The 24,256-nt window shown below is 44.7% G+C and overlaps 1 protein-coding gene across 1 annotated transcript in view; it reads right to left on the minus strand.

Annotated features, from left to right (window-relative positions):
• LOC119161438 (uncharacterized) overlaps nucleotides 1-24,256 on the minus strand; it is a 102,071-nt gene that overhangs the window by 57,519 nt on the left and 20,296 nt on the right. Inside the window, exons 2-16 of the mRNA XM_037413899.2 lie at nucleotides 13,189-13,245; nucleotides 12,323-12,457; nucleotides 9,609-9,653; nucleotides 8,681-8,743; nucleotides 7,754-7,834; nucleotides 6,778-6,855; nucleotides 6,295-6,357; nucleotides 5,595-5,672; nucleotides 4,269-4,379; nucleotides 4,118-4,171; nucleotides 3,196-3,258; nucleotides 1,528-1,626; nucleotides 1,355-1,408; nucleotides 306-402; nucleotides 94-216 (exon numbers count right to left, since the gene is read on the minus strand). Of these exons, the coding sequence (XP_037269796.2) occupies nucleotides 94-216; nucleotides 306-402; nucleotides 1,355-1,408; nucleotides 1,528-1,626; nucleotides 3,196-3,258; nucleotides 4,118-4,171; nucleotides 4,269-4,379; nucleotides 5,595-5,672; nucleotides 6,295-6,357; nucleotides 6,778-6,855; nucleotides 7,754-7,834; nucleotides 8,681-8,743; nucleotides 9,609-9,653; nucleotides 12,323-12,457; nucleotides 13,189-13,245 (1,201 nt within the window). The remainder of the gene's footprint in view (nucleotides 1-93; nucleotides 217-305; nucleotides 403-1,354; nucleotides 1,409-1,527; nucleotides 1,627-3,195; nucleotides 3,259-4,117; nucleotides 4,172-4,268; nucleotides 4,380-5,594; nucleotides 5,673-6,294; nucleotides 6,358-6,777; nucleotides 6,856-7,753; nucleotides 7,835-8,680; nucleotides 8,744-9,608; nucleotides 9,654-12,322; nucleotides 12,458-13,188; nucleotides 13,246-24,256) is intronic.

Below are 24,256 nucleotides of genomic sequence, written 5' to 3' on the forward strand. Positions count from 1 at the left end.
ATTGGCTTATGTGCGTTCTGCTTCTCGCGGGCGACGTGGGATGGCCGGAACTGTTGCGAAATAATGAGCATGTCAAAAATGTGGCACACTGACCGTCCTCTCCTGGCTCGCCCTTGATGGCAATTCCTCGAGGTCCCGGTTCTCCTTCTTCTCCTGGTACGCCAGGTCCACCGACTATACCACGATAGCCCATGGCTCCAGTGGCACCCTTTTCTCCTGCAGGAAAGGCAGGTGATCATGTACACATGAGGCAGAGCACAGCCAGACCTTTGTCTTCAGGGGAGTGCCGCGAATGAGGTGCTTACCGTCTCTCCCAGGAAAACCCGTATCACCAGGTGCGCCTTGGGGACCTCTGGGTCCGGGTATGGGCGATCCGATTGGTATGGTCGGTCCGGGAGGGCCCTAAACACACCATTCGGAGCTGTTAGAATGCGCCTCGAAGTTCTAAATGAATATAGTCTCAAAAGTACCGAAAGCACTGAATTTCGGACTTCCCGCTGACTGATTGTATTCGTTGATCAAGTATACCGAAGGGGATGTGTCCATGGGCTGAACACCTATGCCCCGTCAAATGCAGCTCTCGATAAAATGCCGTGTTTATAGCTGGCTGGAGCTCATCCACGCCATCTATTTTGAAACCAACTTGGTACGTCTCGTACGCGTTTTCGTCTTTCATCATACCCAACCATTTGACATTACCATTGCGTCAGGTACTTGATGCCACATTTTTTTGCTGTGCTTACACTGTTATGCAGAAATCGCTGTTCATTTACCGGAAAATGAAGTAGATTTTCATACCTGCACTCTACTGATATTGTTTGCTCATCGCTTTCAAGTGCAAAACACTACTCTGTACGTAATATAACTCAGTTTCGTAACTTCCAACGTCTACACCCGTATATGTCGGCCTCTTTTATTCCATACCAAGTCTAAGCTTAAGTTATATCTCTCTCCCTGCAATTGCAGAAATTTAACCTATTATTTAGCATTTGTTTAACAAGTTTCATTAGTGCTTTCTAAATTTAGGGAGCGTACTTGTTGAACGGGGGTGATAGACGTTACTTAAGAAAAAACACAACTTCCTGCAATAAACAATTACAACATATATAACTTGAGCAGCGCGAAAGTCATGTCAAAATTTAGCCGTTTTTTTCATTATAGTTGCAGCGTGCTTAGAGAAACCTCTTAATGAGTGACCTCGGACGCCCGAGCTACAAGACGCCGCGGTGTACGCGTTTCATTAGTTGAGGTGTATGGCATGCGTCTTGCCGCATGAATGTGTGTGTTGCATTCGAAAACATTGTGCGGAATGTTCAAGTGCGGGTCATGACTTTTCCCAAACACAAACACTCACCGGTGGTCCTTGTCGTCCATAATTTCCAGGCCTTCCTTTCTCTCCTGCTTCTCCCTGGTTAGAAAATTTCGGAAAGCATCTCGTGACGCTCGAAGCCATTCGGAATCATTTAGACGGATAAAGAAGGCTTATTTTCTATATTGGGCACAAACGTTTGGAGACGCGTTTCTTACCGTGTCACCAGCACCACCATCGATTCCAGTGAATCCTGGCTCTCCTTTCTGTCCTTTCTCTCCGGCTGGGCCCTCGAGTCCCTCTTTTCCCCTTTTTCCCTGCAGAGGAATACGCCGTGAAGACGTTAGCCGTAAAGCAGGGTTCGCAGAGAACCGTTATGTGTGAAAGCATTTGAAACACTCGGACGCAGCGTAAATGGCTCGGTGGATTGTGCTGTAACGGAGAGCGACGAAATAAGTATAAACAACGAGTTAATATTAGGCTCACAATTGTCTGACGTTGGGAAAGCATGCATTTCGACAAGGTATGCGATAATCTTTGCTGTAGCAAGCAGTTTATCCCAACAGCTGTATCTTCTGGCTCGTAACTTGGCGTCCCTTCTAACCATGTCGTGATTTTAGGACCTATAACCCCAACTATTAATAATGGTTCTGCTTGTGATTCCAAAAAGTAAGGAGGACGCGTGATGCTTTTAAGAGTGCAAATGAAGTTTAAGCTCAGAGTAAGGTTTATCGCGATGAAGCTGACATAATAAAAGCGCGAAAATTCTCGTAACGATGCAGATGAATGACAGCACGCGGCACGCAAGCGAGGGACGTAACGATTATTGAGATTAAGAGTTCCTTTGAGAGTGATCTTTTGATTAGACAACACAATCACGTTAACGCTGTCGTTATGCGCAGTACACCTATTGCGCGGCCGTTGCAATGGGTGCACAAAAATTACGGCAGCAAAAAACATGCCACCCTCTTTTTTAGTGGTCGCGCGTGCAGTGACCGAGTCGTGTCTTCTTATTAGCGGAAGCATGTTAGATAAGATCTCATTAACCAACCTTAAAGTATTTGCTGTTGCCCCCTTTAAAGTAAAGCAAACTGTAAGTTAGTAAAAAGGTTCTGGCAAGCATTGTGTGCCGAATCGAGTTGACAAAACACTACAAGTCGTAGAGGAAGTGAAGTGGAGTCTACATACATGGTACTGCCTGTGTTCATTAAGCGAATGAAGTGAACGTGCGCATAGAAAGTAAAGTGCGTTATGTAGTAAATACTGAATAACTGAGCTTAAGCTTTTGAGCTATGCGTGAGGAACGTAGTTGAGCGCTTCGGGTTGCTGTCTGCCGCATATCTGTCTCGAACAGGATGAAATCGCAGTACACCCGATGGCGGTAACCCAGTGCGCTATAGCAGCAGAACACCGTTGCATAAGAGTCCACGCAGCTCGGCGTCTGACTTGTCGGCCATTGACGAGTTGGGCACATCTTATAACCGCCACACAGAAAGGACATGTTGCTGTTTGACCGCATGGCCTTACTGTTCGCCGAATTCCTGTGTTTTTTACATTCCCGTGTTTCCGCATAGACTCCAAGCCCCGCATAGACGAGCCCCGCATAGACTCCAAGCGCCCACCTTTGAGACGGTCTCGCAATAGGACTCCGCATGGGCGTCGTTTTTCCAGTGTTGTTTCGCGTTTTGTTCCCGTGTATCATCCTTTTTGTGTGTATTTCCGTGTGTTGTTTTCATAAAGTGGGTAAAAAACAGAAAAGAGCCTCGTCATTTTATTACGAACGTTGTCATCACTGACACAACAAAGTCCGCATAATCTAAACATTCCAAGAACCGTATCACAAAGGAGTAGTAAATACGCATGCAGTCAGGACTGACAACACTCACCCTTGGACCTTCCTCGCCCAGGTCTCCTTTTTCTCCCTTGAATCCGTCGCTGCCAGGCAGGCCCTGGGACAAGCGTGCGCAAGCGTTTACCGTAGTTTCGTGGTCATCGTTATTCGTGGGCAGGTCATGGATAGCCGGGTCATTTTAACAACAACAAAAAACTTCCCAATATCCCATTCTGGCCGTCTTAAGAATCACGATATGGCAATATTTTATACTGTTTTAGTATTTCACAAGATAAAAAAAAGAATGTAGTACTTACGCAACATGCTTTAGTTTGTATATGTATATGCAGGGACTGGAGGCACACTTTCGGAGGGAAAAAAGAACTACCAATTTTAATATTTCTGAAGCGGAATCACGAGTTGGGAAAGTTGGTGGATGTTTATCGTAGAATATTTTACGGCGCATTGGGTTAGATACCGACAGAGTACAGAGACCATGATTCATGTCTTGTCTAACAGAGACCTGTTAGACAAGACATGAATAATGTTGTGTTGTAACACTTGTGCACATGCACACACTTTTGATGAACCAATGTTTCCTATATATGTTCCTTCCTTTTCCAAATAAAATTCAGTTGTGAGTTCAGCGCTGTCTCCCTTCTATGTCCGCATTAACTCGTTGCGCTGTAAGATATTCTACGTTTAATATTTCTATTTTGTGTCTACCTCTTCCAGGAAGAAGAAATTTATTTTATTTTTATTTGTAATATTTATTTGTCAGCGCGATCAGTCCCATTAGACATCGTAACATGAATGTAGTGTTTAATTGAGCGTAGTTTGTTGGTTCGCCTCATTTTAGAGACAGTTATAGACAGCACGGCTGTTTTTCGACAACTCAAACATAATTTTAGATGCGTGCACATACAGACAAATGAAAAAAATTAAACAATATCACATGTGCAGTTTGACCAACTTACAGCTTCTCCATCCACTCCACGTGATCCACGTTCACCTTTACTTCCAACATCGCCCTGCAAGGACAAGGCAAACAAGGCGTCCATTGTTCTGAACGCAAAATATCACTATGTCTACGAGACGACGAGAAATGACACAAAACACTGAATTGACCTTTTCACCCTTCGGTCCTCTGTCACCGGGGATTTGCTGAACTGTTGGCAGCCCAGAAGCGAAGTAGGAGTCACCAGGGGCACCTCTATCTCCAGGAAGACCTGGTTCTCCCTGAGGAGCAAGAAAAAAAAGCCAAAATTATTTTTCGCAAGTACATGGAAATGCATGTGCGAACAGCTGATGTAACATTTTGCTCTACAAAAGTATAGAGCTGACCAGTATCTGGAGAAAGTGAAACAGCTGTCGAAAGAAAAAATAGCCTGGTGCGTGGATCACACTGTGACAATGACAAAAAAGCATTACACTTATAACATGTGAAAACGCTGTGAACTATCTGTGAATGCCGGCGAACATTGATCAGCGAGTGCACTCACAGGTTACTGTCTCTCCGCAAAGTTTTTTTTGTCCTGTAAATAACTGTTTCCCGCTACTCTTTCCCTAAGTGTAGAATAGCCAGTCTAGCCTTGGTTAGCATCTCCGCCTTTTTCACATTCGTCGCCTTCTCATTCAAGAAAACGTGTTACGGATCGGCGGTGTAGTGCATTCGTTTTGCGTGTTACGTAGTCACCGATCGGGCTTCTAAAATTTCCGCAGGTTAACATAAAGGCGTTGAAAATAAGTATACATAAAGCGGAGTACATAGCTCACCTTTGTCAGACATACTACCTAATTAGTTCCTTTCTCTGCCAGAGAAGTCGTCGAGGTGCTGAGCACAATCAATTTAGAGGAGGCTTTATGTACGCTGCAGTACGCGCCCCTTTAAAAACGTGCAAATTACCTTGTGGCACAAAAGTAGGAAGCAGCTAGAACTTGCACGTATGTACATATAACGCCCTTTCCAGGCGGTTCGGTGAGTGCGCGAGAACTAAGGTTCGAAGTTTCACTCTTTACAAAAGTTGGTGACCCAGGACAGTTTTCACGTTTTCTGTTCATTCTTTTTGGGGCGATTTCATTCATTGAGTAGCAGCGCATCGTCATTGCACATTTACCGACGTGGTATTCGTTTTTCGTTTTCTTTTTTCGTATTGTACCGTTCACACGGTCATTTGCAGCATACGTACCTAAACTCTTTTGAAGAGCTTGTTCATTGTAGGGTGCAGGGGGCTTAGAAAGGGAGAACACTGTAGGTGAAGCACTTGGACCTTCATTTGGTCGTTAAGGTTTGCTCAGAATGACAAGAATCGTGAACTATTCGATATAGAGAAGAAGGGACTTGTGAAACGGTAATGCCTCTTATCGTGTGACAGGTCTTGGCGTGCTACGCGGCGCTGTCAAATTTTCTTTTTATTAGGTTTTTTCCACCAGACTAATGCTGAATGCACTCACCTTGGGTCCCTTGTCACCTTGCGCGTCATCACCTTGGACACCTTTGGGACCAGGAGCTCCTGGAGGGCCCGACCTTCCCTAGTAAGACAACATGCCAATACAAATGACCAGTTTGCGTCACTTACTATGCCGTGCCATGCCACATCGCTATCTCACTCGGGCACATTATGAAAATTGGTTGTCGAGCGCTCAATGTGAGCAAGTTTCAGGAAGCAGGAACTGCTTTTGATATGCCGATGTAGCTGCACATTGTTTTGCATTTATATAACGAAGCGGGCATACTGCACGCAGAAGATGCGTGCGCCTTGTTGGGTGTGCTCTCATAAACTTGTAAATACGACCAATTCTACGAAACAAATAGATACACTGCTTCGCTTTTAGTTCGGGTGGCTTTCTCCCACCCAAGAGTTCAAAAAGGGTAGCTAGCCACTAATTAGGATTATAATTTCTTTAGGATTACAATTTATATTTGAATTTAGGAAAATATCAGCTCGGAATATGAATCTGATATCGGGAAACGTCCAATTCAAGTTTGAAATTTCGATTGATTGCACATCTCCAGTCCTCCGCCCACTCCCTGCGCTCTTAAAAAAAACTAAAAGAAGAGGGGGGGGGGGTGAAACGTAAGACTAATGTGCTGCATGTTTCAAATGATATCTTGTGCGCAATACGGCATGTTCAAGACATCAAGGTCACTTACCGCTGGTCCACTGTCTCCTCTTACACCTTTCTCGCCATGGAAACCTGGGAAACCAGGTGCGCCCTACGGTTGACAGGAAGAGAATATTGTTTTACTTAGCATTATGGACGAGCCTTTATTGAGAAAAAATAATTACTAGTGAATACTAGTGATTACTAGTAAAGTGCTTCTTGGGCTATAATCAATTTATGTGACTACAGTCATTATATCGTCCACCTGAGCTCAGCTTTATCAGTGGCTTTATGCGTAGTTTTTTCTCATTCAGTGTGCAATTGTAGGTTTTTGACTAGGAATTGTTGAAATAAAGAAATACAGATATTCTTATAAGACAATAGATCATGTAATGCGAATCTCTCTATAAAATATGCACACATGAACTAATTTCTCTACATTTTTAAGATGTAGAATACCGAGCTACTCCTTCAGAGCACTTCACTTTTCTAAAATCAATGTTTGTGGTGCGAAATGTAAGCTAGTTCTCACCTGAGAGCCTGGTCTTCCATCATCTCCTGGGTCTCCACGAATTCCCAGAGAATTTATTCCACCATCTCCAGGCAAACCCTGCAAACGAAAAAGATCACGCGTACAGTTTCAACACGCGAATCCACCAAAGCGTGTTGTACAAGGAATATTATTATCCATGACATTTGCATCACTTCCTCCAACATCAACCGTCTCCTACTGATTCTGCGAAGTAACGTCAATTTCACCCCCCCCCCCCTCCTTTTTTTTCTCCCATCCTATCTCGCATGTTCAGTTTTTGCTCCACGTGAGGCCCATTTTTCCGCCCAAAGGTTGTACGAATGGTCGGTTTCCCACGGGGATTCTTCGTGATACTTCAATAAGTATTCTAGAATGCACCGAACACCGGGCCAGTTGAAACTTGGCGCACGCTTTAGAATTGTACCTTGAACGGCTCGGCGTAAACCAAACACGGGGTAGATGACAAAAATCTTAATCGCCAACTCCTGTCTGTGCCATGCTTTGTGTTTTTGTGTTCGAGATTTTGATACGCGAACTAGTCAAAACCGTTACATTACTTACAGCCGGATGTCTCCGGCACCATTACTTCGGGTATACAATTACGACATCATTAATTTGAGGCTAACAACTAATGTGAAGGTAATTTTGTGGGAAGGCATAGATGCATACAATTTTGACTGCATGTGTTCGATTGTCGCGAACATCTACAACTGTGTGTCTCATAATCATATCCTGGCACTGGCATAAAAAAGACCACTTTTATTACTTCAAAAGTTATAATCAATCGACACTGTACAATACTTTCTTTCAGTGTTTCGAGGTGCATGAATTTTGAGGAAATATTTAAGCCAATAAAGTGCGCAAGTTCTATGGAATAGGAGCTTGATGAATGTTGGCGGAGGGTCAGTGGATGATGGCATAAAAAACAAAGACATGAATACAAGTTATGAGTGTTCATTTGGACATGTGGGTATACCTTGGGTCCGTAGTCTCCGCGAGGCCCACGAGGTCCCGGCGGACCCCAGCCACCGGCTGGACCATGTGGTCCGAGTAGACCCTGAGTTGAACGAGAACGACACAAAAATCAATATTTCAAATATATATATGCATGAGAGCTGACGTATGAGCCCATAAACAAACGTGTAAACATTCGCGTTTCTGTAATTGACAAAGGGGGCACTTTTTTTTTCTTAGGCCCATTACGTGCATCGAAAGTACTGCGGCGCTAAATGTATGAAATGGCTGGGCATGAAGTTTAACAAAAAGAAAACAAATTACGCGCCATTATAATAAAAAACATTAAAACTAATGTCATAGTGACCAACAACGTTAGACATTTAAAGTAGTTGTTTAAAAAATCTAAGAAAACCAAGTTTAGTCTTTCTTTGTTGCCGTGGCAAAATTATTGTAATGACGGACAGTAAACTTTAATTCATTTTACAAGGTAAAGAAGACCAGACGACGTTGTCTGACGCTATGAAAAGGCTAAGGTTCAATAAAATCACTGTTAGTCAGCTGGCAGCTGAAAAAAAAAACTAAATCACCTTACGCTCAACATTTCTGCAAGCGCCGAACACCCCGTTCCTCACCTCTCTCATGCACATTTTTTTTTCATCTTTATTAGCCCCACATTATAAGGTGTGTGCGGTGGGAGCAGGTATTTTTTTGTTTTTTCAGGAGGCGTCTCGTCAAAAAGTAAGGACATGTTTCCAGAGGAGACGCGAATACAGCAATGCCGAAGAAGCGATGCAGATTGTTCCATGCAACTTAGTGACAACAAAACGACATATCTCGCCGTTAGAGTTGCCCACACCTCTTCCTAAATGCGAGCTACTCTTTCTGCGAACATTGTTGTCCACGGGATGGCGTTTCGAGGCGTGTCGTAATAAGCGCGGAACAGTACCTTGCTTCCGTTGCAGCCCGGTATTCCCGGCTCTCCAAACAGACCGTCGAGACCTGGTTTTCCCTGTTTGGGGGGAAGAAGAAAAGAAAAATAACGTAAAGAACACGAAAGTCTTGCTAAAATGTGCAAAAACCTTGAATACTGATTGTCATTGCAAGAGCCTGCAAAGTAAGTTCAGTCAGATGAACATGCTTTCAGTGCAGTCGAATGGTGTTGAATTATGTTCGATTAAACCAGATAATCTTGTTATGATTTCTGAGAGTCAATGTGAGGCTTACCTTTGAAAGAAAGCTGAAGGTATGCTGGAAACACTATTTACTAAAGTTTCTTTGTAGCATTTTTTTTTACACTCTCTCAGCCTTAGAGAGCATAAAATGATGAAACCATCAAAACCTGAAGAGCGAGACCTGCATTTTTTTTGTTATTCCATTCGATGACAGTGGCGACGTATTTTTCATGAATACGCAACCATAAACCCTTGGCGTATTTTTACGTTCTTTCCTTTTTAGATAAATGTTCAAGGACACGGAATTTTTATTAGTCCTATGATGCAAAATAAATGCAACTTGCACCGTTTTTTATGTAGTATATACACGAGTCCTCACGTAGTCCAATAAAGAAGTATAAAAAAACCACATGAGGGTAATTACCATATTTTGTGACATCAAGTGCCGCTATTGTTGGTATACCGGGGTTGACAATGCAACTTCTGTTACGCTTTTTTCTTTGTGCGTCGTAAGTTCAGCATACCTAAGCTACTTTCTCTTTTTTCAAATAACTACTTTAAAAAGTTGTGTGATTGTAGCACACCATTATGTCCTTGATTTTCACTTTAAGACCTCTTTACTACACTGTGCAGTCTCACCACGTCGTCAGAAAAAATAAAAGCAAAACAAAATTACACACTGTACGGTATCGATATTCTTACCGGTGCACCTGGCCTTCCTGGGAATCCTGGTGCCCCTGGTTCACCCTGTAAGTGAAGAGAGAAGAAAAAGAAAATAAAATCTCTTTACGGGTCATCTGGTGACGCTACCAGTGGAAAGCGCAATGGCTATAAATGAGTGAAGTTCTGGTTGTACTTACGTCCTCCATTAAAATACACAGCACTTAAGTGCTTGTATTTTTTTTGTAATTTCGTTTGAAGCCAGTAAAACCAGTATAGCTATAATCAAACATCAAAATATAACAGTATTGTAACCAGTTTCTGATAGTGGCTGTTGATACTAAGCTTGTCAATTGCATGTACACGTGAATCTTTATAGTAAAGCTATTTTTTTTACGTTTTCGTTTTTCTATTCGCATTGCTACGGAGACGTTAGTAATCTTATGGCGTAAATACTAAAGTTTTCATGCCAACAGTAAACCGCAGTCTTTACCCACCATTGAATAGATTTTGACAGCGTTTTTTTTCTGCCGCAGTTATTTCTTTCATTAAAACAACACACATACGTGCACAAGCGCAAGAAAGAACTACTAAAAAAACAAAGAAAATAAAGTAGGCGCGACCGACAGCCGCATGGTGTCTGGCGGCTTTAAAAAAAACCGAGCGAAAAAACACAGATGAGAAAATAGCAAAGGCTAGTATATAAACTTGGTAAAAATAGTTGGAGAAAATGAACGCTTCTTAAATGCGGTTAATGGACAAATGAGCACGCACAAAATCAAAGAACAACGCATCACTTTACACCGGAAAGCTTTTTTCACTGCAAGCATAGCTTTATTGAGGTGAAGCCAGCCATACAAAAACGACGAATGACCATATTGGGGTTTAAACAAACATTTAACTTTTCGTTTTATCGTATTAAAAATAATAACGCAATTACACTGATCACCGTGTTATGAACCTTCAAAACACACATGTGTGTTCTAACTATTGTAGCAATCTCGAAGTTTTTATGGTGATATTGAGCATGAGACGTCATGAAGATTTCCTAAGCCAAAAACGCTGCTACGACCGTGTGTATATATAATTGCTGATCGAGCCGAGTGCTGGATGAATAATTTATGCAACCCGCAAACCCCCAATACTAAACCTGTTTACAAGGCTGAACAGGCACTTCGTGGGTCGTGGTATAACTTATAAGGGTGCTTGCTTGGGCGAGTCGGTAGCTTTTCATTGTTACGGGATTGCGCACTGTTTAGAAGACGAACACTTGAGATGAAGCACTAAACGGACACAAGCGCAACTTTCAACTGAGTTTATTGGACAGACGCATGATGATTTGTTGCAATCGAGTTTCATAGTTACAAAAAAGTTTACAGAAATGAATTACAAAAAATTTTAAACAGTACAATTCAAATGACCAGTCATGCCGAGTTGATACGCACCTGTCATACATCTTGCATTACGGGTTAAGATGCATCATTTCTCTCGGCGTCAGTACCAAAGAGGCCATACTGACACAGCTATTTTCCAGGTGGAATATCTCGGATGCCTCAATTATTTCACACGTCATCTCATTATTGCGTTAGCGACCACCTTAGCTTTACGGAAATCCGTAAAATCTGTTACGGGGTATGAGTAGTAGCACGACGTTGAAAATTCACATTTCTCGCCCTCCTTTCATTTATCTTTTGTGCAGTTTTTCCAGTTTTTTTTTTCAAGGTACATACCGGGTATTTTAGCTAAGGACTCAGGCCCTGCTTCAGGAGATCGACGCGCGCGTTTTGAGACATCAATCTTGTTAGTAATATTCACTGTCACCTTTGCCTGCTCAGAGTAGTTTTTAGGTAAGCTAAGGTAATTAATTGTACTAATAGATTAATCAACATTGAGTTTATTGTTTTAGACACAAAATCTTCAGCGAAAGAATACTGTCAGCATATTAACTAGCGTTCAAGATATTTACTTCCATGGTAATAGTTACTGTGGTCATATTTTTTCAGGCCTTTTAGGAAAGTTTCCGAAGTTTTAAAAAGTACCGCGTGACTGGGAACTTGCTCGCAGAGAAAGAAGAATCATAGGTGAAGTCTTCAGTAATATACGTCAGCTTCAGATTGATGCACGCATGCTTCCTCTTTCTTTGGTTTGTTTACGGTCTCTAGTTTTGTTCAGGTCAGTATCTTGAAGGCAGATAAAACACGCGTATTACTAAAAACGCTCACTTTTTCTGCGATCTCCATCAACTTCCCTCTAAACACAATGCGATGGTGCGACATGTTGACAGTTCGACAGCAAGATTGCAAAGTTGCAAGTGAATTTTCAATTACGTGTCATTTCATTCCTCTTAGTTGCTGTCGATTGATTGCACAATCACGAGAACAATGAAGGAGTACTGAAGACTGGCTCGCGTTCATAACTTCCAATAAGAAATGCCAGCAAGCCAGTTGGTTCATAGGTTTTTATTATTTTTTTTGGCTGTATGCCACAGGGCGCACCAACGTGCATCTGTCGGAGGCAAGAAGAGAAAAATGAATGCAGTGCTGCTGAGCAACAGCGTTATTATGATCAGCGCTGTGCTTTGCTTTGAGTACCTTTGTTTACTGTCTACGCGTGGGAACAAGCTCCTGATATTTTTGGCGTAAATGTAATCGAATTCGATGGGTCGCAAAACGGCAAATAAGAGGGTTGGTCATTAGGCAGTCTAGCGCTACCGACGTTCCACCATCCGGCAAGCGCTGATCCGTCGTTGTACGTACCCGAATTCCTTTGGGTCCGATGGCTCCGGTGTCTCCCGTCAAACCTCTCTCCCCTCGGCGACCGGTCGGTCCCAGGGGACCAAGGTCTCCTGGCGCTCCCTCGGTGCCCGACGAGCCGGGAAGGCCAGGGTGGCCCTGCGCAGTACAGGCGCACATGGCATCGCACATTATGGTCTGGGGAACGGATACTGCCAGCGGACACCTAGAATGGCCGTTCTTAACGCGATCACTTATTTTTTCTGTTTTTATGAGCAGTTAGCCTGACACTCCGTGAGTGATGCAGTTATCGTCGCCGTTGGAAAATACAGTATTCGAAAAACCTAAAGGATGGTTGCGATATGGTTATCAGGCCTAATTCACATCGCTTTTTCCTTCACTTTTAATACTTCGCTTCTCGGTGGACACCTCAACCATGCCGTGAGAGACAGTGTGTGTGTAAGATTGAGTCACTGGGAGTTGTAAATTCAGCCAGGGTGTCCACTGCAAGTACAGTTGGGAAGTCCCCACTCCATCATAATTAACCATTTTCTTTTGCGACGTAGCCAAGTGCCCGCTACGCGTCTGTAAAGAAATGCGAGCACTTACGTAGCTTCACACTTTGTTATTGTTTACGATGATGGTGAATTATGAGTGCTTCGTTATGATTTTTTGTAATGCATGACGAGCAATATGGGCTTCGAGTTTCTTGTGACGCTTAGCCGTGCTTAGGTTATTTTGTCTTTTTATTTTGTGCTTCTCGCCCCGAAACCCGATTTCCTCTGAAACTAAGACACCAGTTTCACTTTCTTTCCTCAACTACCTACAATGCCCGTCAACATTTTTTCTAAAGGCACTGCGCGATGGCCTGTCGGGAAGGTGTAACTCACCACGGCTCCTTTTTCACCTTTGCACAGGCATGGCGGAATTGAGCATCCTTTGCACGCCTGCAAAACAACAAACAAGGTGGATTGAGTAACAGAAAAAAAAATCAAGGCACAATTTCAGCGTGGTAGACGCAAAACTAGGATTCTCCCTTGTTTTCAATCGCGTACCTAATTAAATACCCACCTTGCTTTTTACATCCCAAACATAAAAAAGAAGCAAATAAAATTGACCACAATCAAGGTAACTCCAAGTAGAGGAGAAGTGACATCTAAGGCACTCATTTAATTGCCAACGTTTCGTACCACTCGTATTCATTCCGCCGAACCGGACGCCGTAGTCTAACAGCCGAGGTGTTCAAGCCATAGTTTCCTATAGTTCAAACTTGCCTTTGTTTGTTTGTCGCAAACAGAAAACTATCATCATCTAGAACCGGCGCGCGCTTTTTTTCGTCTTTTTTGTCATCTTCTACTTCGCGGGCAAAACATATTTGATTATCTAGTGGCTAAGGTACTCGGCTGCTGACCCGCAGGTCGCGGGATCGAATACCGGCTGCGGCGGCTGCATTTCCGATGCAGGTGGAAATATTGTAGGCCCGTGTGCTCAGATTTGGGTGCACGTTAAAGAAGCCTAGGTGGTCGAAATTTCCGGATCCCTCGACTACGGCGTCTCTCATAATCATATGGTGGTTTCGGGACGTTAAACCCCACAAACCAATCAATCAAAACGTTTGATTAGGCAATTTGAATTTTATATGTGTTAATAATTAGTTTTCTTTTGCTAACTACAAGTGCTCGCAAAATACAAAAAAAAAAACGACGTAACAAACCCACTGGCGCACCTACACGGGCCGTCATTCTGGTGCTCCTTAACGTTCCGCGTATGAACGATACGCTTCATTCGCACCGGTTCATGACAGTGGTAAGCAGTCTCAGCGGTTGTCGTTTTTGTGGCCGATAGCGAAACGTGTTCATGCAAATCTACCACCATCGTTGTGACCCTGTCGAGACAGCACAATCAATTGTGACCCTGTCGAGACAGCACTTGCAAATTAAAATGATATATATGGTCGTTCGTACGCGGAACGTTAGGAAGCACTAAAATCATCACGCGCACTAGCGCTCGTGCGGGCTTGTCACGTGTTTTTTTTTTTTTTGCAATTCACAGGCATTTGAAGTTAGTAGGAAAACACTGAAAATTAACAGATGTAAAGCTCGAAACTGTCTAATCAGACGATTTGCAAGCCGACGAACAACTTTCCCATTGGAATGTCCGGCCTATTTTCGTTGCTTCAAAAGTTAGTTAATAAATATGACCTAATTAGGCGATCAATCACAACACAAAGAATAGTCTGACTCACTCCAGGCAATAGTCAGCAACATGCATGATCGCATAGTCATTACGTGTGTCGGTATATTTTTTAATCTGGCAAAATTGTAGCTGTGTGTGTGTGTGTGTGTGTGTGTGTGTGTGTGTGTGTGTGTGTGTGTGTGTGTGTGTGCGCGTGTGTGTGCGTGTGTGTGTGTGTGTGTGTTTCAAAGGGCTTAGCATTGTGCGTGAGCCTCCTCCTGTTCATTAAATGTCGTATGTAGCGTCGGGGGCACGACATAAAAAAAAAGTAAACCACGAAGCACGCTCTTTGCACATGCACGACACTGTAATGGCTCAGCCCGGGGCAAAGGGGGTACTTTGTTGCAGCGGTGCAAAGACAAGGGGTCTCTATTATAAACTCTCCCGACCGAGCCCCGCAGAACTCGAAGAAAGCGAGGGCAAGCGAAAGGGCTCCGCGTGTGGCGTTCACCAGCCCCAATCGCGCGCCCCGTTCAGCGGCGACCGCAGCTTGCGTGTACTTAAGCGGCGGCACCGCTCGCCAAAGAACCCCAAGAAGGACTTATTCCAAGGACAGTTATCTCGAATCGGAAAGGATGGCGAGGAAGGATCCGCTCTCTCGGGATCATCTTTCGCGTTCGCCGTCGCCTCTATACGGCGCACGCTGTGCCGTCTTCCGGCCCCTCCTCTCACTCCAATTAAGCGCGTCCTTTTTCATTGCACGCAATCCCCACCCACCCTCCACTTCTTCACCATCTCCGTACTTCGTCTTCGTTTTTCTTTTCCTCCTTTTGAACTATGCCGGTTGGCTTCGTTCTGCGACCGTACATACTTCTTTCTTTCTATAGTGAAACTCTCTCTCTCACTCTCTCGTGACATACCCTTACGCGAGTGATGAAACCACGCGTCGACTTGCTAGGCGGGTCTCTCGTTTCTCAGCCCGCCGTTTCTGACCCCTTGTTCTCACACCGATGCTTCTCCGCATTGCTTTCCGTCTTCCTCGTCATCTCGCTACGCGCCTGCGCATCGTCGCTCCCGAAGACGTCGCGCAGTATAACAAATTTCTCGGGGTATTTTCCACTCGGGAATCAGCAGGACACGCTGGAAAGGCAACCCAGCGGGGGAGAATCGCAGAGATGAGAGGGGGTGGCGAGCTAGCGAGCGACGCTCGCCAGGAACCGGTTCTCGCGATTAACGAATAGAAAAACGTAAAAAGTGCAATTGTTGAGACGAAATAAAGATAATGAAAAATAAAAAAAGTGCGCAATTAGACCTAGCAGCTATTGTAAGCCGATTATTCACCGAATTTACTTGTCTTGCGCCCGCGCGTAAAATAGTTATTTTGCCGATGTTGAAATTTCCATTAAGATCATAGCCACGATTGGCAACGACAACGGTGTGACAAAAGTGCTGCAATGGTCAACGACGCACGACGCTAAGATAATATGTGGAAGTACTGGTTCCTATTTGAAAAGCGCAGTTCTAAAGAAACGCCAGGCCTGCGCAGAAGGCGCAGCACAGTCACAGCGAAAAATAGAAGAGTGGCCTTTTAGAGCCTTCTCAAAACACTCACTGAGTAACTACTGCAGGCACACTTGCTTGATACCCGCTATGACATTATTATTAAACTTTTGGGTAGTAGGCCGGCATTCGCTATGCCATTTTTCGTCATTTTTCTGAAAAGCGTGGTATCCGTTAAACTCTTGCAAGGTACTTCATGCCAATTGTTCATGCAGTGGCTGGCGATGATGAGGAATTATGGCTGAAGTGGGTATGCACCACAGTTAATATATAGAGAACAAGAACAAGCTTTTGTAATGGGTTCGAGTATTGGACGGCCCGCCCGTTACGCTATTCGCATTTTGCGACGGCTGGTTGTTCTTTTCGCTTTTAAAACGCATTATAAGTCGTATTAACGCGATTGCTTTTCCGACATCAAGCCTGCCTAATGAGTGAGAATTTATTAGAAGGCAGAGAGGTTGGCCTGAGCTAGTTCACTCTAGCCTGCTACTCTACACATGGGATAAGGAAAGGGGGAAGGAAAAAGGGATGAAGGATGATGATAGGGAGAGGAATAGGCGGTGCGTATGTACAGTAGCCACTTAGCCTAGTACCCTGCGGTCTAGTATCTAGTCCAGTGCTTTTGATAAAGTATAAAACAGCTTTTGTAGCACGTTTTGACACTGTTTGGTCGTTCATTGCTGACAATATGTGGCTTTCACTCAATGGCGTTCGTCCGATGCTTGCCGACGTTGCCAAAGGCCAGTTTGCCAACAAGTCACGAGCGCCAGCGTATAGCGCGATGATAGAATACTGGGATGGCACCCAGTGGACCCGGGTTCGAGCCCCACTGTGTCTTTGGTGCTAAGTTTGCCAACAAGTCACAAGCACTGGCGTAGCTCAGTGAATACTGGGCTGGCACCCAGTAGACCCAGGTTTGGAGCCTCGCTGTGTCTTTAGAGCTAGGTTTTTTTTTTTCTAATTTCACGCGATGTGGGGTTACGGACACCGGCGGCGACGGCGGTGGACAACTGCGCGTGACCCGAATTGTGATCTCATAACAGCTTTCACTGTAAAACGACGAAAACCATCAGTGGTACAGTCCCGGTGGCAGCGTTAGCAACTACTAAAAGAATAAACAAACAAACAAATAAATAAATAAATAATACCTTATAACCGACATGATCCTTCATCTTGACCCCATGTTTGGCCTAACCCACCAAAATTTCATTGAAATGCTTAGTTACGAAGTTAGAAAGAATACAATCGTTCATAATGATAAATAACAAACTGTCGAAAGAAATATTGGCAACCGTGAGATAACTTTTAAAAAACTTGAAGAAATTAACGTTTGAAGCTTCTTGAAACTACTGTCAGATGTGCGTTTATCAAAGAGTGTTCATAGTCAAATATTCGGGGCTTTCACGTGCACTGGCACCTAAAGCATCTTCATACGACAGCATCATTGTTAGACGCTTGGAACGGAGAGAAAGAGTACCAATGACGAGAGATCTAACCAAAAAAAGTGGCCAGTTTGCGACCCTACTGTGGCAGACGAGTGAATATGAAGATGAAATTTCGAACGATGCGTTGAGGGGCACGGATATAAGTCGTGGAAGTTTGACAAGAGCGCTGAGGCGATTCGGTTCAGGCATAACACCAAGCGGCTACAAGTGCACCGATCGGATTGCGAGTGCGCTAAGCTCGGTTCAAATGTGCGAAGAAGACGAGGCGGAAGCGGAGGCCCGAAAGTGCTTTCCCGGCTTCTGTCTCTGACAGCCGAGAGAGACCGTCGTCGTGAAGCGAGGTGAGGACGTGTGGCGAGCTGGAAGGCGGCCAGGCTGTAGTTGCCGGCCTGGATCGGGCCAGAACTCGCTGTCAGAAGCCTCGCGCCTGTGACTGACTGAGTGAGCCGCCGCCACCGCGTTTGTTGGTACAACAAGCGGCGATGCGATGGGACGACGTTTCCTATAGGGCCGCGTGTAGCCCTCGATTGTCGAGCATTGTGAAACGACGCGGGAACACGCACTTGCCGGAGGTCACCAACACGGGGGCATCGCAAGGTCTCGGACGCAGCTGCCGCCGCGGCGTCTGATGTACTGCCGCGGGACCTTTAGTCGGTCCCGCTCTCTCTATGCCGCAGACGCTGTCGGTACGCCCCGGCTGCCATGAACGACTCGCTCCTCCTCGCATCTCCAAGCGAACGACAAGAGTCGACAGGTCTGGGAAGTGTAACCGCAGCCGAGCCTGGCTGCTCAACTCAACAACTCCAGCAACGAAATGTTTTCAGGATGCTAGCGATACGAACTTACTTCACGGCCTTGACAGCCTTGCTGAAATATTGCTGGAAGTTTGAAGCAATTTGGGTAAGGCTCATTTATTGGCCATGGGGAAACGTTCACTAGCTATTATTATTATTATTATTATTATTATTATTATTATTATTATTATTATTATTTGGAAAACACACGTTCCATAAGGCTTTAGAGGTCAGCAAGATGTGGTGAGTACAAAGAAAAAAAAAGAAATAAGCAAGGAAGCAAATGAAGACCGAATGAACCAAAAGAAATTCGCATGCACTTCCGCTGAAATGCTACTTGATTACTTCACAAATAAGTAATAGATTACTCCGCCCTGCCAAGAAGCACCAGCGTTTTCCGTATTGCAGCGTTGAAGAGCGTAAGCTGAATGGCTCTGAGATTAACGGTGTAAGTAAAAACAAAGAAGAAGGAACAAACTTGCTTATGCGAATCCAGTTCCTTGTTCTGGTTTTCATCCAACGACCACTCCAAATATTTTAAAGGTACTTTCTTTTATCCCGAGGTCAGCTTAGAAAATTCTATTCAGACACGTATAACTCAGAAACGGTTTTATGAGACGACGAAACAAACAAAACACTCTTCAAGGATGATGCAGTGTTTATGAAATACGTGTAGACAACAGCATTAAACACAACAAAAAAACAATGACGCATACTTACTCAAACATTTATGCATGGCTCGTGTACGAGTCTTATAACGGGCAAAGTAGCTATGCTACGTACAGAGTCAATCATGCGCGTCGTGTCATGAAGCCCCTTCACTGGCGCTATCTGGCGTCACCAGATATTTTTTACTTGTGGGCAGCAAAGGGGAGAGGGGTTTAAACAACCTTTATATGCATGTTTGTGGCCAAATTTGCATGTCCGCGGGTATACGTACACACGCAAAACTAAAAAGAATGTCAAAAAAAAAAAGGGGGGGGGGGGGGGCTCGCGGCCATGCCAACAACCGCTACTGCAACGCCGCTTCTAAAAATGAACTTTGTTCACGTCGCAATGAGCCCTGAAGATACTGCTAATGGATAAATTAGAATGACGTCTTGCAAAAGAAACAGTCAAGATGTTCTTAATAGCAGAGGCACAATTATGCACTCTGTTCGGGTTTTACTTGACTCAGATAGTACATCAGTACCCACTGTTTAAAATTTCTATTTCCATTTCAAAACCAGCAAGCACTCTCGCCACCACAAGTCACCTTTACAAAGCGTATTGAAACATGATGGGGAAGGGCAAAAATAGAAGTGGGGGGTGGACTAAGCTAGGGTGCTTCTAGGAACTGTCCTCTCCTCCCTCTCGTGGCCTATGGTTTTTAGAGTGGAGAGGAGGCAGTGTAGAGTGAGAAACGTGAGGAGGGTCTTAATTCTCCATGATAAACTCACCACAGTGACACGAAAATGTCTCTTCGAACAGGGACCACTTAATAGGTCAGCCGTAAAAAAAATCGCATGCTAATTGTTGCGAGACCCCCCTGTAGTGGAATAAGAGTTTATGGTGGAGAAGCGCAAGAAAGTGAGCCGACTGCTCACGTCTGAAAGGCGCCTTGACACCAGTGTAGAACCATCTACGAGACAGTCTGGCAATGCGTCTCTCTGGAATTGCCCGGGGAGAGATGGAATAAAAAGGAAAAGATGTGCGAACCGCTGGTCGGGCATGCGTGCCGCGACCCGTTTCATTAAGTCGCCCGCCAGTGGTGGGCGTCGCCTCGCAAACGAACTTGGGCCCACGTGGAGCGCATGGCGGCCGTGGGAAAGCCACCACGACTCCATCTTGGTCCCGTATGCGCCGTGCTGCGTCATCCCCTCCTCGCTTCGACAGCGGCCCCTCTCCGGGTTTGCCGTCTTCGCTTTCGCCAGTTGCGACATGGAGGCGCGAAAGCGAAACTGCGCGCACTCTGCATGCAACGACGACGAATTGTGGCCTCGAAAGCTAACGCCACTGCTTTGGTGGACGAGAAAGCACTCACAAAAAGCGGCCAGTGCTGAGGCCGTGGCTCGCGCGGGCGTGTCTCTACTTACAGAGTCTGACCTAAGATAAAGAGAAGAGAAAAAAATGGAGCGCGGCTTTCAGAACGCGAGCTGAGGCGTGATGTATCCGCTTGCTTTCAGCGCGTGGCCGCGAGACGCGTGATGAAGAGTTGCGCCGCCGCGTTTCGCTTGCCGTCCAACTCGGCTGTTATTGAAAGGAGTACGCTGTCTTCTCCAGTCGTTGCAATGGAATCCGACGGCTGCGAAGTTCATTATGCGAAAGAAAACGGGCGGAGTTCATAACGTGACGTCCCCTTAGCACGGGGCTGAATATTATGCTAGTTTCGTCCAAGTTTCGTTTTCGAACGTTCGGAATCCGCACACGCGATCGGCTGGAAGAGAACCGTGTACGTCGAAGCTGAAAACTTCGACTGCGACAGCTTGCTCCCGACTGAGCACGTTAGCCGGAAGGGACCGCTGCGAAACGAAACTAAGACTTAACGTGTACAAGAGGCGCTGTCATGGTAACATCTACTGCGGGCATATTATAATTTAAATTAAACATTAACCCTGAAATAGGATGGGACATTGGAAGCAGTCCACGGAATGAAACAAATATTAACCACACTAAAGGCTCGCAAATGTCCCCTGACATATATGTTCGGATGAAGTCAGAGTCAAAAAAGGTGGTGCAACACGTCCCCTACTATATATCGAGTGCGAACACTGACAAACGAAAGTCTGGTCATGTGGTTGAGCATTCAGTTACATTTTTGCCAGCGTATAGTATTTGCGCTATCCTGCTCATTTCGGGTTCGTCCTTGTACTTCTCATGATTTTTCCCGTGTTTATGCACAAATATTTCTCATGCAAGTGCTGAAATCAAGCTCGACTTCATAGGAAGAACAAAATAATCTCCAGGAGAAAAAGAAAAAAAATCGTAGTTAGTAACAACTTTCACAATGTTGTGTATTAAATTTTTGGAAGTTTCAAATCGAGTGCTCAGACGTTCTGTTCACGGCTACGCAAGCCTGGATTGAAGGACTGGTGCGCACTTCTTGTGAAGTGAAGCAAATCTGCAAGCTTTTTTTAGTTAAAATAAATGTTTAAATCTCATTGTCAAGGCTAAAGCAGATTGAGCACGTGGGAAAGGTTCGCAAGGGAGCTCACCAGTTACAAATGTGCTGTCTCGCATTAATGTTGAAAGTCGAGACAGCCTTGAACTCGGGAGCGTCAGCACCGTGTACTCCGGATCGATCTCTCTTCTACGAAAAGGGCTCAATATTGCGAGTACTAGAAACACGTATATAGTATAATGAACGACGTGAAAGTAGGTACAGACACGAGCTGTAATGGGGCGTCTTTTTAGGGACACATTTATGGGTGACAGCGTGAGTGTAGTGAATAAGACGAGGGAACAGTAGTTTCCTCGTACGAGTACGATAACATTTTTCGGTGGATCAGTGTGCGGGGTGAGAAATCCGGGAACGTATAGAGAACTATGCGTCACGTTTGCCTTGCTGTTGTAAAACGAGCACTGCCGCAAAATAGAGTGACACGGCAGCAGGAACCCAAACAAGGCAGAAGTTCGGGAGAAAATGGAGGCTCGAGGAGGTTAATATGCTTGAACACCAGGTGTAGCCGGAGTCGAAGTTTCTTCAAGCATTCTTCTTTTGCAAGGCCTACCTTAGCACATGTACGCTTCATGTCCTCTCTCCCAGCTGAAAATGTTCAAGGCACTTGCCGTTTCCTCCTCCGCTTTTATATGTGAGCCATCACAAATATAAAAATCAGTTTCATCATATGTTACGCAGAAAACTAATTGAAACCCACTTGTGTGTAATGCTAAAAGTTATGATAAGTATTATTTTATTTCAAAATATATCAGAAGGCGTCTCCTACGTCTCGCTAGCTTAGGAACGTGCTTTTCTTTTGGCATACATTATAGGCTGAGTTCTTTAAGTTGATCCAAGTTCACCTAGGTTCATTAGTGAACCAACTTGCGTAATTCGTGATATTATTAATCGGAATAGAATCCCTAACCAGGAAATATTAAAAGTGGGCGCACCGGGCACTCATGAGTTGCCGGCGTTGTGTTTCGTCAATCTGAAACTTTCTGTGACAAACTTTGAAAAAAAAAAAAAACACGTCGCACCAGATTATTACCACGACAAACTGCAAGCCGTCTCAGATACACAAGTAGACCGTTCATTCCTGCCGTTTGGTGTGTAGCGTTAATCTGGTTATTTTGTCTTATCATCTAAATAAGCGTGAAGAAACTTTTCTCTTGTCTGTGAGAAGTGCGACAGTAGATGCTGGGTCACAGCTGAGCTGGTGACCCCCTGACTAGTCATGGCTTGCCTAAGTTGTTGGTAAGTTTTCCTGAGTGGTGCTAGCTTTTGTTACGTGTTGTTAGGTTTTACTAAGTGTAGGTGTTGCCAAGATTTGCGAGGTTTCGCCATTTCTCAGGTCCCATTAAGCCTAACCCGCTCTTACGTTCTGGTCGGTCCCCCACCTCGATTACCTTTCTACCTTAAGGCGTGTGCAGTTTCATTCGCAGCTGTTTCATCGAGCCCGTAGCAGCTAGGAGTGTCTAGTGGAAGTTGGTACTGGCTATATGACATCACCAGCTCCATTGTGACCCAGCATTGCCTGACAATGTGAAGTCTGTCGACATTTTTTTGTTCCTTTAATTCTCTCGCTCTATTGTCTTTGTTTCTATTTGTTTCTTTATCTCTATATCTATTGCCCTCTCGTTTTCTCTCATTATGTCCTTGATTCTCTGTCTTCCCTTTCTTATCTTCCTCTGCTATTTCTCGCTTCCTCTTTTGTTTTAGCTTTTAACACGAAATAGATTTATGTCGGGGTCCACCACGATTCCACTGACGTATTTCTGTCACGGATATGACGTAAAATATATAAGACTACATTGAAAAGAAGAAAAAAACTAAAATGCAAAGTTCTGCAGCGGGGCGTCGAACGAGCGACCATCGTGCCGACCTCAGCACGCGACACTAACCATTAAGCCACAACACGAACCTTCTGTAACATGTTAGTCGTGAGCCATTTAATACGCACTGTACCACTGGCAGTCCTCGGAGCTCACTTCAGCGCGTTTTTCTCGTTAGTAGCAAGATGGCGCTACGGGCGCGCGTTGAGCGCACTAAAGGTCGTCGTTCCGTGCCACCGCGCGTGTCGGTATGCGGGCGCGCCTCCACATGGCGTGGTCAAAGTGCGTGTAGATGTTCTCTAGCGTGGTGGCTCACTCGCGCACGCCCTTATCTCAGGATTCGGGTGTTTTGTACCTCTTGTGCTTCCACCGTAAGTTTGCTTAGAAGTTACAGAAGTTAAAGAGAGCACGAAGGTCACTTCGCTCGCTGCCGCGACCCAAAGGAGCACCGTGGTCACACACGGATAAATAAGAATTGTGAAAGTTGTTCACGCTCGTCCTTTGTATATCTGTGCGTTTATTCCGTGCGTCTTTCTTTTTGTTTGAGAAACGCGCTTTATATGTCGAGCTGTGACAGTTGTTTGCCCGCGCTCGTCCTGTGTATGCTCATTTCGTGTGTGCTTTCAGCTTCACGTTCGCGTTGAAAGTTTCGAGCTGCTTGTCGTTCTTCGCGTGACAATGCAATTTGTTGCTGTAGTATTCATTCCTTTACCCCTGTAGCAAAAAAAAAAAGCACAATTAACGCTCAACTATACCTCTGCGAAGGCACGTTTCACTTTCTTAAAAAGAGGGATCAACCCCATTTTTTAGGTCTTTCTTTCTTTGATTCTTTTTTCTCTTCTTTTCTTCCGCATTCTCTCTTTTTTTACTGTGCGCTCTACTCTATCCCATCATGCTTTCCCTCCACAGCACCCTCACATATTTCCTCCTCATGTTCTCACTTCCTTTCCCCACCCTTTTTCCGTACTTTTCTGTATACAAGACTGTGCTATACTCTGCTGGCGTGCCTG

This window comes from Rhipicephalus microplus, chromosome X (genome assembly GCF_043290135.1).
Source record: "Rhipicephalus microplus isolate Deutch F79 chromosome X, USDA_Rmic, whole genome shotgun sequence".
Classification (NCBI taxonomy): Eukaryota; Metazoa; Arthropoda; class Arachnida; order Ixodida; family Ixodidae; genus Rhipicephalus; species Rhipicephalus microplus.